The sequence below is a fragment of the Diospyros lotus genome, chromosome 11 (assembly GCF_014633365.1).
Source record: "Diospyros lotus cultivar Yz01 chromosome 11, ASM1463336v1, whole genome shotgun sequence".
Classification (NCBI taxonomy): Eukaryota; Viridiplantae; Streptophyta; class Magnoliopsida; order Ericales; family Ebenaceae; genus Diospyros; species Diospyros lotus.
In genome coordinates, this window is record NC_068348.1 from 29245437 (window position 1) to 29258275 (window position 12839).

General features: G+C 35.2%; 1 protein-coding gene across 1 annotated transcript; it reads right to left on the minus strand.

Moving 5' to 3' along the window:
* Positions 1-1916: 1916 nt before the first annotated feature.
* Positions 1917-10334, minus strand: LOC127812636 (casein kinase 1-like protein HD16). The gene is made up of 16 exons (XM_052353119.1): positions 9634-10334; positions 7960-8091; positions 6650-6723; positions 6462-6531; positions 6327-6382; positions 6123-6194; positions 5729-5823; positions 5562-5628; positions 5332-5461; positions 5035-5253; positions 4786-4928; positions 4530-4704; positions 4355-4445; positions 4113-4270; positions 3834-4022; positions 1917-2367 (listed from the first exon to the last, which is right to left on the minus strand). The coding sequence occupies exons 1-16, from the start codon at positions 10024-10026 to the stop codon at positions 2308-2310; spliced, it is 2124 nt and encodes a 707-aa protein (XP_052209079.1). The 5' UTR covers positions 10027-10334; the 3' UTR covers positions 1917-2307.
* Between the last annotated feature and the right edge of the window lie 2505 nt (positions 10335-12839).

The following is a 12839-nucleotide window of genomic DNA, read 5'->3' on the forward strand; positions in this document are numbered from 1 at the left end:
ACAATTTCAATCACCACCTTGAAAAAAAGAGACGGGTTATATAACAAAAAGGAAAAGGAACAAAAATCTACAGAGAATAAAATGTTCATAGATTGATGGTAGACATAACAGGGTGCTCCCTAGTCTCGCTTAGCAAGAGTTGGGAGAGGATTATTTTTAGATACACAACCTTACCCCTGTTTTGCAAAATTGGGGAAAAGAATCGGGAAAAATCTGGTCAAATGATAGCTTAAATGAGGATGAAGAGAAAAAAGCTTACTAAAAGATAGTGAAGAGAAATTGGACGTCCTTGAATAATTGAATTGAATACATATTCCTTGAACCCCACAATTTTGCCAAAAATATTACAATATATTAATGTTGGTGTAAATTCCACCAAAGCCCCCTGGTAAGACCATTTTTAAAAACATTCCATGTGGCTTTTAGTATTTTGGGTCTGGGCCACAATATTTTTTTTTTTTTTAAATACATTTTACAAAATAAACCATGGGAATGCAAACTATTAAAAACAAACCACAGGGGGTGTTTCTAAAAATAGCCTAAACCACAAGAGATCTAGGTGGAATTTACCCTTAAATGTTAATATGGTAAGATCATACAATCAAACTAACAACTTCATCTCATGCAACTTCGAGGCTGAATAGTGCATGGCATCAAGGAATATACAAAGAAACAATGCAAAATGCCATATATTATCACATATTGGCAATCAGCTATAGTTCACTTCACTTCATTGTATTGATGTGATTTGTACATCTAAGAAAATATACACTTTGCACCAGAGATATTGTCAAATATTTGCAATCAGCTGTAGTTCCTTTTCTTTTGTTCAAGCGATTAGTATATTTGACAATATGTACACTTTGTATCAGGGTATGCAATTAAAAAGTGGTTTAGACTGTTACTACTTATCAAAAAGAAAGAAATTTGCATTTCACTAATCTGGCAATTATCCAAATTTTGATGGAATTATAATAATATGACAAAGAAAGGTTCAGAGCTATAAAATTCCTTACAATTTAATTAGAAGGGCATATGAGTAACACACGTGCCTTACATGTAGAATACAAGACGACTCACCTAATTGAAGTAGTCACCCCTGGAAAAAAAAGCTATTAATTGCATGGCCAAATCTTACAAAAAATGCAGAAAATGAAGGCAAAAACAAGACAACTGCCATGATAAAGTTAATCACTAGTGACTTACCAAGTGGAAAACATTTATCTTGAAAGGGTCTCAGCCGGCACTTTGCTCCTTTGTTCTTGGCCAAAACTATACATTCCAAAAGATCAAAAACATTTACCACACCAACTGGCCACAGAATTAGACTTGCAAGACCAAATGCATAATTGAAAAAACGACGAGATTATTTGAAGCGCACACAGCATCTGATATGGCACCCCAAATATATCCCTTGATGGTTCAGACCATTTTCTGCTCAAACTCCAACTACATAATCTGAGGGAGATTTTAACTATTTTTTCTCTCTTTTTTCTGGTTAAAAAAAAAAAGAATCTGAACGGACCAATATACACTACATGCCACAAAAATAAAAGGAAAGAAAGAACAAAAGAATTATTACACCATAATCCATATAACAAATCAATTCATGAGAAGTAAACTACAGAGACAATCAATGGGAAAAGTCAGTGAATATTCAGATATAAAATGGTATCCATTCGTTATCAAAGTGCAACCAGGCTTGTTTTAGAGATATATAAATGCAATATCAGCAAGAATAAAGGCATCCCCTGTGCAGGAGAGTGCCCACTTTGGGAGTAATATTTTATGTCAGCAAAATAAGGGTAAGTATTCCAGGTCAAATTCAATTATCCAAGAGCAGAGATGATACAAGCCTAGTACACAAGCCAAGAAGTAGGAACAGAATAGAAACAAAACACAAACAAACAGAAGTCTAGCTTCCAAGTTCCAATCCATATTGTTTAATAGCATGTTGCTAGAAAACTGTCAATAATCAAAATGTTATCTCCACATGCCTTCAACCAACTATTTTCAGAACTATACAAAATTTTATCACTACAAAATACCCCATATCATTGATTACACCAATCATTGGCATAATCAGAGCATCAAGATATAATTGAAATAAAGTGCAGAGCTCTTAGATATAATCCAATGTGGCGGTGACACTAAGTAAAGCTTTGCATACATCCACTCGCAAATGACATGATAGCTCAGCTCATCTTGGATTCTTCATGTTGCGGAAGTGCAAAAGTTGAAAAGAACTGGCTCATGCCTACTGTGGACCAAAAAACAGTCCTGATCAACCATTAAAATGCTGGCAGCTCATGAAACAGTTCGACCATAACAAATAGATGCAATATATAGATTTTTTGCCCATTTCTCCTGCAAGAAAGAATTCCACAACAGTGAGGTTAGTAAACCAACAACAATCACAAGCCTTAATCCCACTAGGCAGGGTCAGCTATATGAATGCTAGATGAGGCTAGTAAAACAATGCTTCTAAATACATTAGCCCATTTGAATGGAGGGCTTTGGAAGAGATAAATATTTGGAAAGAAATTGTTTAATGGTCATGCTTGTTTGGATGAGCTCCTAAAAGGAAGAGCAGGGGGATGAAGATATTACAAGGGGACAGACATCCACCTTCTGATCACTTCCCTTCCTCATCAAAATTGGAATGGAACTAAAGGGAATCATGTTATTATTCTACCAAAACTAATTATACCCATACAACAGCCCCAATACATATAAATATATTTCTCAACAAACCTCAATCTAACACTTCTCCAAACTAGTTGCTGGCTTAACAATTTTTTGCCTAGCTAATTATATGCAAAGAAAATCTTGTTCTAATAATTGGATGAGGACTGTAAACTTAAAAATTATTAATAAAGGCTATTACTATGGGATAGCCTTTTATTTTCTAGTTTGTAATTAACACTGCCACTTGGACAATGTGCAAAGCAGGAATATTAGTGGGTTGCTTTAGAGTATTATACTAGTAACTATGGTTTTAGTTCAAATCATGTGCTTTCACTTAAGCTTACATTCCATGTATTCAATTGTTAACATGCTCAACCTAAAAGCCTTTGGATTCTAAAATGTTCTTCCATAGTTTAAGCTTAATATTGAAGCTTTGTTTTTGTCTCATCTCCCATGACAATATTATCTAATAATAATATATGTACCAAAGCACCTCTCCTTGAATGTGCTTTGCGAGTTCACTCACTACAAGAGCAAAGGAGTATGAGCTCAATGTAGATCCTCAATGCAACCCAACTGTAATTCCAAAAGTCTCAATAGACTCCACAAGTCCTAACAAACATCTTTACTTCATAGTATAAGTTAATAACTCGAACACAAGCAATTCAAACTTCTCTTTCTTTTTCTTTTTTTTTTCTTTTTTTTTTTTTTTTTTGTTCTTTTCAGAATCCTCAGGAAACTTCTTTAAAGATACTATTATATTCTTTTTTGAAATATATAAATATGATAAGAAAATTATTCTATTCTCTCTAGATTTTCCATTAGATATCTCAGTAAGTATGACTTCCATTGTTAACCTAACATGCATAAAAAAAAAGTTGATTTTCAGCGACCTTGACTTCCCTTCTCAACCTTTGCTCAATGACCCTCTCCCAGAGTTCCAAGGCATAGCTCTTTAGCTTGAGCATCCCCACTATTCTTGTAAATAGGTACTAGAGAACTTTTTACCACTTGTCAAGCATCCTCTTTGATTAAAGTATCATTAATATTAACAAACCAAGAAAATCAAGGGGACAGCTAGCCCCTTGATAACTTCCACCCACCCAATTGAAGTGAAAAAGAGAAAAAATAGTAACTCGAGTTACCTTAACATGTGTGCTAGGAAATGCAGAAGTGCGAAGAGTCTCTTGTGTTTCATCAGCAGGCTTTCTTCTAGGCACGCTAAGAACAAAAGCGGCCTGATCAGAAGTGGCCGCAGTTGATGTGATGCGATAACCCGCATCCCACCTTCGATGAATACCTTCACTAGGATAAAGAAAATCAAGCTCCACAACCTGCAGTTAAAAAAGAAATCCTGTTAAGAATTTTTCTTTCACAGGAAATGGTATTCTAACTGTACATAGCTCCAATAAGTCTAACTGAACCTGATCAGAGAATCCAGCACCACGAGACATGACAACTGCCCATCTTGTTCCTGCAGTAGCCATGGCAGTCACATAGAAGCCTTCTCTCCATTTTTTATTTATCCATTTGAATGGAAATGACTCACTGACTTTATAGGACTGCTGTAAATATTGGGTACCTAGAATTTAGGTATAACATAAGTTAGGTGAGAACAGCAGCAAATCTAGTTGTATCAAATGAGATTAGAAATTGTTAAACTAACCTTTAGACATCACCACCAATGAGCTCCCATTATTAGCCCCTGCTATAGCACTAATATAATAGTTCTTCTCCCACTGTTCCATTATCCATTCCTAAAAGAAACACAAATAAAAATATCACCTAGCCGATCTACACATATTATCCAAGCAGTTCACACAATAAGGATGATAAGTTACCTTGTGAAGAAAGTAGGGCGAGAGCTCGTAAACTTGAGCAGTGAAGCCAGTTCCTGCATCCATGATTAACGCCCAGAGACTTGAACAAGATGCCACACTGCTGATAAACAACCCATCTTCATTTCCTTTTTCAATGTGCTGGGAAAGCCTTACATCTGCTACATTATAGTGATATCTACAAAGCAAATGCAAACATAACTTTTTCAGCCTTTTGTTATAATTTCATACATGTTAAGAGTGTGTTCAAAATGCATACCTTTGCTTCATGGGTCGACGGGCATTGTAAACACTAATCCATTGTGTAGCAGGCATTCCCATTCGGACCTTCTTCCTTGGCTGTTCATCATCTTCCTCTTCCATTGTTAATCTTCCTCTTTTATGTCCAACCTGATATATAAGCTGCCCAATACATACATAAGTGAGAGATACTCCCTGTCATGATTAACTGGAATTTTCAGTTCAAGTCGTCAACTACAGAATATCAGTGGCATGAACTAAAAAGCACCTTCTGAGCACCATCAGTGTTAATGGGTCTGATATCTGGATTTGGACCAACTATCCCATCAAATAGTGAGATATATTTTGCATAATTAGGTTCCTCGTCAAACTTCAAGTTCACCACATAGTCAACAAACTGTCTAAAAGGTGCAGGACAAAAGGTACAAAGACTTTCTGGAGAAGTTGCCATCTTCTTCTTGCAAACAAGGAATCCTTTGTTCTCTCCCTAATTGAATAATTGAGTCAGAACAATTTGGAAATGACAAGATAATAAACAAAACTGTGCTTCCTGGAAACTGCCAACCTGATATCCTTGCCAAGGCAGCCGACCACGGAGAAGAAAGACGAGGGTGTATGCAAGAGATTCTAAATCATCTCTCCTGCTCCCAGTTCTCCCAAGATGAGCATGCACGCTTGCATAGCGTACTGTTCCCCTGAAAGACCAAAATGACCATGCCTAAGTAAAAGTAGCCACCAAGAGAACAGAACAGATTTAAGGTGACATGTGATATAGATATTAAAATGTTAAGCTACCTAAAAACATCTGGCCGTTGATCGTATTCCACATGTAGACCAGTTGAGCTATCTCGCCACTTGGTGGCTGCATGTGAAAAATGTGGTTAAGGAATAATAGGATATTGCCTCCATCCAGTGTCTAATATTTGTAATACAGAGAACAAAGGCATGTAAGAAAGTTTTACCTAATCCAAGATCAACCAGAAAAAGTCTCTTCTCATCTAGAGTCCCTGGCGGACCAAGCAAAAAATTCTCGGGCTTTACATCTCCATGGACATATCTGCATAGGTTTGCAGCAGTCATCTATACCAGAATAAGTTGAAATGACTAACAATATCAAGTGTAACAATTAAATACCAAGTGGAGCCCCATCCACCTTGATTCGTTCATGGGTGATTTGAATTGGCACACCAACTTCTAAATAACACATGCTATTGTGTCAAATGAAACTAGAACTTAACTTATCAACTACAAAGCCAGAAAAAAAAAAGTGGGGAGAGGCAGGGGGGGATCTATTTGTGTCAAATAAAGTAAAAAAGCAAATATAGCATAAGCAGAATAAGTAAAGAAAATAATCACCCTCTGGAGTGCATCTTCTCTAATATAGAGATTGCTTCAATGGCAATGCAAGCAACCATTTCAGTGGACATCCTGAATTTGGAAAAGGGGGGGGGGGGGGGGGGGAACATAAATGAGTTTCAGAGCATGCCAGTTTGATTAGAGAACCCAACATAATTATTAAAAAATATATTGATTGCAAATCAAATTAAAAAAGAAACCTACGCGTGAGAGTTGTTATTCCAAACATCCCACAAACTAGGACCAAGCATATCCATCACCTGCAAAAGAAACACCATGTTAAGAGCTCCAAAAACTATATGATAATATTAAAAGGTACAAGCAAAGTTGATGAAGCACCATTATATAGTAATCGCCTTGACGGCCCTTGTAATGAACTCGTGGCACACCATGACTGCCACCAAGTGCACTGAGAAAATAGACAATGTAACAAAGCGTAAGCAAATAATTTTAGGAAATAGTCCTTTATTGAAAATGCAATGAACAGGACAAGCATGCCAGGAAGCTGCAAAAGAAACAAGACTTACTTGTAAACTTGCCACTCATAAGGTGGTCCATAATTGCATCCCTTGCTGCTTCTATGCTCAAATTTCAAGGCCACCTAAAAATTTCAATATGTTACAAGGCATGTCATAATTCAATAAAGAAACATACAAAATATACCACCATGAATACAAAAAGGAAAAACTACACGAACTGTGGATTGGCTCTAAAACACACAAATCCGATGGTTTATAAGGATACATAATGTTCCAATGCCATGAACCAATATGCAAAAAGAAAGGGCAAGTAATGTTTTCCATGCATAAAAATGAGCCAGACATTCAAGTTACTGGAAATCAGATCATTCAAAGTCTCATATATGATTGGAAAGAGAAGAAACTAAAGATTTATGTGAAAAAGGAGAAAAAAGGAAAGAGATGAGAAAAAAATAAAATAGTCATGAACTAACGATAAAAAGTGGGAAGATTATCAACTGACAATGAATTTAATTTGCAGTTCTGAATCAAGTTGGTAGAATTTTTAAATTTTTTATTACTGAGCAAGTAAGCATGTTAAATGTATGTAAATATTTGTAGAAAATATATATTTTGTATGAAAGAACTCCACATGAAGATTTTGTGATTCTCTCAAAACTTCTTCAACATTTTACTTCCCATCACAGTTGATACTAAATGTCTAAATCAGCATAAAAAAAGGTTGTGCTAGTCATATGGTAGCCAACATAAAAACTACCAAATCTTTTCAACAGGGGATTGCGATCCATCTAGTGGGATTAAGGTTCTTGTATTATATCTATTTGTATGAACAATATTTTCCAAAATCTCTACATTATGAGATTTATAGTTTATTTATTGTAAATTTTGAAATTATAAGATGCCTAAAAATTGAAGTCTTAGAAAGTTAGGGATTTATTTAACCAGATTAAGGTATATGTGATTCAAAAAATTGGGCTTCCTATAATTTTAGAGATTCATATGTAAAAATTTTGTTTTCTGATCAAAATGTATTTTGTTTACCTTATGTAGGTTTGGAGAACCGGTCAAGGCTACTAAAATGATTGAAAGATATGTATATTTATGTTAAGAGAAAAACAAGATCTCATTTACACTACACATATTGTATCTCCACTGTGCTTTTAGCAAGAATAGGGATGCCGTGTGCCTTACACAAACATGAGGCACAAAGCCAAATGATTTTAACAGTTTATGCTCATTTTGCATATTGGCCCAACATGTAAGAGGGTTATTTCTTCACTTTAAACCCATGAGAGTTACGTCTTTACAAGCTAATCCACAGGGGTAAAATGTAATTTTCCTTAAAAATGTATCCTCACCTCCACAGCACCAGGGCCAGTTCTTTCAAGTGGGTTTGGAGGATTAATGCGGCGACCAACATATACTTGTCCAAAACCTCCTTTTCCAAGTTTCCTCTCGATTTTGTATGAAGGTGAATCACCAACATGAACCTGTTGTAGAAGAATGGAAAACATAAATAAAATTGGTCAACTGCATATTGCTGCACTCCTGTCCTCTAATTCAAGCTTGGAAGTAACAAATATACTTATGAACACCATGTTTTTGCCTTCACTATACTTCACTTGTTTTGGTAGCTTGGTAACATATAACAAGAAAATCTTGCTTACTCTGATTTAATGCATTTGCAGTAACGAACCTGTGATCATCTAAGAGAATCATTTCAAACAAGGCATGTTTTTCAGCAGTATCCATTTTTAACAGACATCATTTTAATAAACAGGAAGAGTTCTAGACTATATCATGCTAGATAACAGATCAATTAGAATCTCTATTTATTTTTTTTTTGGGCTAGGTTAATAGAATCTTTCAATCAAATATCTCTTCCACTAAATTCATCAAATATTATTTTAGCTTTACCAGCACTAGTGAAACATTTCTACCCTCTCTAGTATCTGTTCAAGTTGTAAAATAATGGGAACGAAGAGCATGCTTCCATTCCAACTTGAGAGATTCCCTCATTCAACAAAATGAACATAAGCTTCTTAATCTAATTCCCATGTAAGACTTTTCAAAGCAAAGGCTCAGTTTGTCTAGACGCAAAATGCTTTCCAAGAAAAAGTTATTTGTATTCTCTGTTACTTGGCTAACACAAAATATAAAAATATTTATCTAACAAAAGCATTTCCCCCCATTATGACTTGCCAAATTAAATAAAGTACGTCAGTTTTCTTGGTCATCCCGATTCTCTCTCACTGCATGACATCCAATCTGCAAACATCATGATGCTAAAAAATGCATTTAATACGTCAATAACCGACTTCTTAATGGTTGACTCAGTTCGTGGGTTGGCGTATCCATCGTCGAGGGTGCTTGACTCACTTTTATGGGTATTTATGTGAATGACGCCAGCTGATGATATCATGACCCAATCGGCTTTCATACTCAGACGTGGGACTTAAAACCCTAGTTGATAAGCATGTATTAGTTATACTTCATAATCATTCTTGAAAAACATTTTCACATGCACACAAAACACCAGAAAATAAAATTAAAAAATATATTGTGCAAAATATATTTACATGAAATGATTTTCCACTGGAAATCATTTTACATCAAAGCAAATGGGGCCAAAATGTTTCATGAATTTTTATGGAAACAAAACTGAAATCAGTTATCCTCTTCTACTGCAAGTTCTGTTTTGCTATTTTTATTTGAACGGAAACTCAATCATATAACATTAATCCCACAGAACTTAAACAAAACCATCAGCTAAGATAAGACAACATGACTCAACATCCTTAGATGTTTTCGTTTTACTTCAACAGCAGACGATAAATAACATAAACCCCACAGAAATTCCTTTTTCTCTCCTCATTTATCTGGGCAGCCAAACAAGAAGCACAAAGTTGAAAACAAACATAAATCACCTATGTGTGTGTGTCTGTGTTGGGAGGAAACGGGAAGTGTGTGCATGTGCGTGTGCGTGTTCGTGTGCGTGTGTTCGTGTGTGAAGAGATAAAGAAGAAACCAACCCTCTCAGGAAGCGGAGCTGTTGTTCCTTCATCTTCAGCACCCAAGCCCTTATCACCGCCACTCCGGCCGCCACTATCGTACTCGTCCATCTTCTTCTCCGCAATCTCTTCCTTCGCCTCCGCCACAGCACCACCAACCACGGCCAAAACCCTAGCTGCTTCTGCTTCTTGACCCTCCAACGACGCCGCCTTCCCGCTACCGACGACCTTCACCACGTTCTCACCATCACCCACCACAATCACCTCTTTCTCGTTCTCCTTCGCCCTCCCACCTAGCCCCCGGCGAGCGCGCAAATTTCTCGCCCCCTTTCCTTCGATCGGAGCAGTCGGACGGTTCTGATTCGACGGTCGGCCTCGGCGCACCGCGCTACGCAGTAGAGGCATATCGATCATCCATTAACTCTTCTTCTTCGACGCGGAATCCCAGGACCGCCCCTCATGTAGGTTCCAGAAACTCGATCGGCGATCGGCGATCGGCGACAAGAGAGGCAGAAATCGGAAACGGTGGCTCGTACTTATCGCACCGAGCGACGCGATCGGATACGTACTTCTCTATAGAGAGAGAAAACTAGGGTTTGGATTGCGAAAATTCAGAGATCTGTGGAGGGAAATGAAAAACGGTGGCTTCCGGGGACAAGATATAGATTAGAGAGAGAGAGAGACGGAGAGAGAGAGAGAGATGAACATTTGAGAGACGCAGCGCCTTGTTCTTGATTTTTTTTCGCTTTTTTTTTTTATTCCCACTATTTATATTCATTCACGGTGTAATCTTATATTCAATTTAATTAATTTTCTTTTCAAAATTTTTATTTCACTTGTCTTTTTAATTATTTATATATATATAACCATAAATAAATATGCACACACTACAAGACATGAGAATGTTCAAATTTATACACTCGTATTTATCATAAGGAATGAGTCATTATTTTAGCTTAATTAGATAATCTTTTTTTATCACTTTGATAAGTCTAAATTATAAATTCTTTTATAATTTAAATTAATTTTAATTATTATTATTATAAATTAAGCTTAAAAAACCTATCTTTGTGCCAAGTCATATCATTGCACTTTGCAAGTAACTTTTCTTAGTCCCTTGAGGTTGGGTTGTCTTCTACTTGAAAAAAAAAATTATATAAATTAATTCTATAGTTCGTTCTAAAATTATGGTAGATAATTCTCAAGAAGACCTTTTTGTAACTTAATTTTGTTGCTTGAAGTTTATATATTTTAAATGTTAAAATTAAAATAAATGGATTTTTCTTAAAATAATAACTCGAATAACATAAGATTGGGTGGAACTTATTTAAAATAAAGAATAAATATTTTGAGTTTTGTTGACTTAACAATATATTTAAAAAATATTTAAAATAATAAAAAAAATAAAAAACATTAAGATGGCGTTTGGTATACGATAAATTTTAAGATTTCTTAAAATATTAGGTTGGGAATCTGTATTCCCATATTTAGTACAAATTTTTTATAAAAAAAAATAATAAAAAATATAATTATCGGGAATGATTTTTAAACAACTTTATCATAAAAATATTTTCATAGGGGTTGGGAATCTAAGGGGGTGTTCTCTTCGTGTTTCGATTTTTAATTTTGAGTTTTGAATTTATTTTTAATAAGAAATATTAAGGCATTTGGTACAGAAGAAATTTTAAGATATCTATGAACTAGCGTATACCCATACCTAAAGGCACGGTGTAAATAATATTAAAATTAAAATATATTTTAAACATTTTAAAAAACCATTATACTTTATTATATAAATATATTTCAAGAATTAAACACAATTACTTCATGCTGTCTAAATTAAAATACACAATTAACGTCTTTGGGCAGAAAATTATGCACCTCAAATTCAGACAACACATTTCTCAAAATACACTAAGAGAAATTACAAATTTTAATTAATGAGCCAGTTTGGCAACTACCACTCACCTTAATCTATAATTTAATAAGTGGGATATCAAAATTATGCCCGTAAGAGAATTATATGCACCAAACAATTAAATGAGACTATTAATTTATAATTTTAGGCTCAAAATCAAATATTAACTTAATGCCTAAAAATATAATCAAAACAAATTAAATAAAATCCATGATAAAAATATATCCTAATATATATATGGGTTGAGATAGTGAAATGAGGCCCAAAAATAAAATTGGTATACTCTAATGGATCTTTTAACAGATTGGGCGACCTAAATTCGACCCAATAATTGTCTCATTTCCTTTTTGCACTGTCGCCGATTGCATCTTCCTCCTTGCACTGTCGCCAACACAGCCTTTGTTCTCCAACGTTAGCCATTTTCTTCTTTCATTGCCGGAGGCTTTGGCCCCAAGCTCACCCCTTTTAATAGCGACCTTAGAATTTCGAGGCCATGACATAGTCTAACTCACAAATTGGTCATCTCAAACACAAAACCAAGGCAGAGGCGAGACCTATCAAAGAAGCTTTAGCTGTCGGCCATAGTGGATCTATAATCGATGGTCAACCACAAATTGGCGACACCCATAAGGAGACTGCCACCAATCAATCGATCAACAACCAAGAGGAGAGATGGCCATGGTGAACACATCAAGGCATGGCAGTCGACGACGCAATAAAGATGACCTACAACAGCAACCAGTTATGGCCCTGACCTATGCTCATCGACAATACACACCATTAGCGACGACGATCGAAGCCATGGGCTCCATTACCACTGTTACTGCTGCCGCTTTTTTCCACCCATTGTTATTATCTCTCTCTTTCTTAGAAACACAAAACGGTGAATAATTGTTGGGCGAGAAGAACAATTGATCGAGGATGAGAGTTTCAACGGTTTGATTTAAGCTTATTTATTTAATTAAATTAATTAATTAATTTAATTTTAATTTTTTATTGAATAAGTAAAGTTTACAATTTATGAAAAGATTTGATTAGTTAAAAACTAATTTAATTTTGATATAAATAGATTAGTCAAACTGATTTAAATTTAAATAAAATTTTAAACAAATATTTGCAACACTAATTCAGTATGATTAGCCCTTCCCTAGATAGAATATGAGCAAAATTAGAATAAGCCCAGTAAATATTTTATTATATAATTTAAAAAAAAACTTAAAATCAATGATTATATTAATATTAAATTTGATATAATAATCAAATGAAGTTGGAACTGTCCAGTTGGCGCCTTAGAGTTGGCGATGCCATT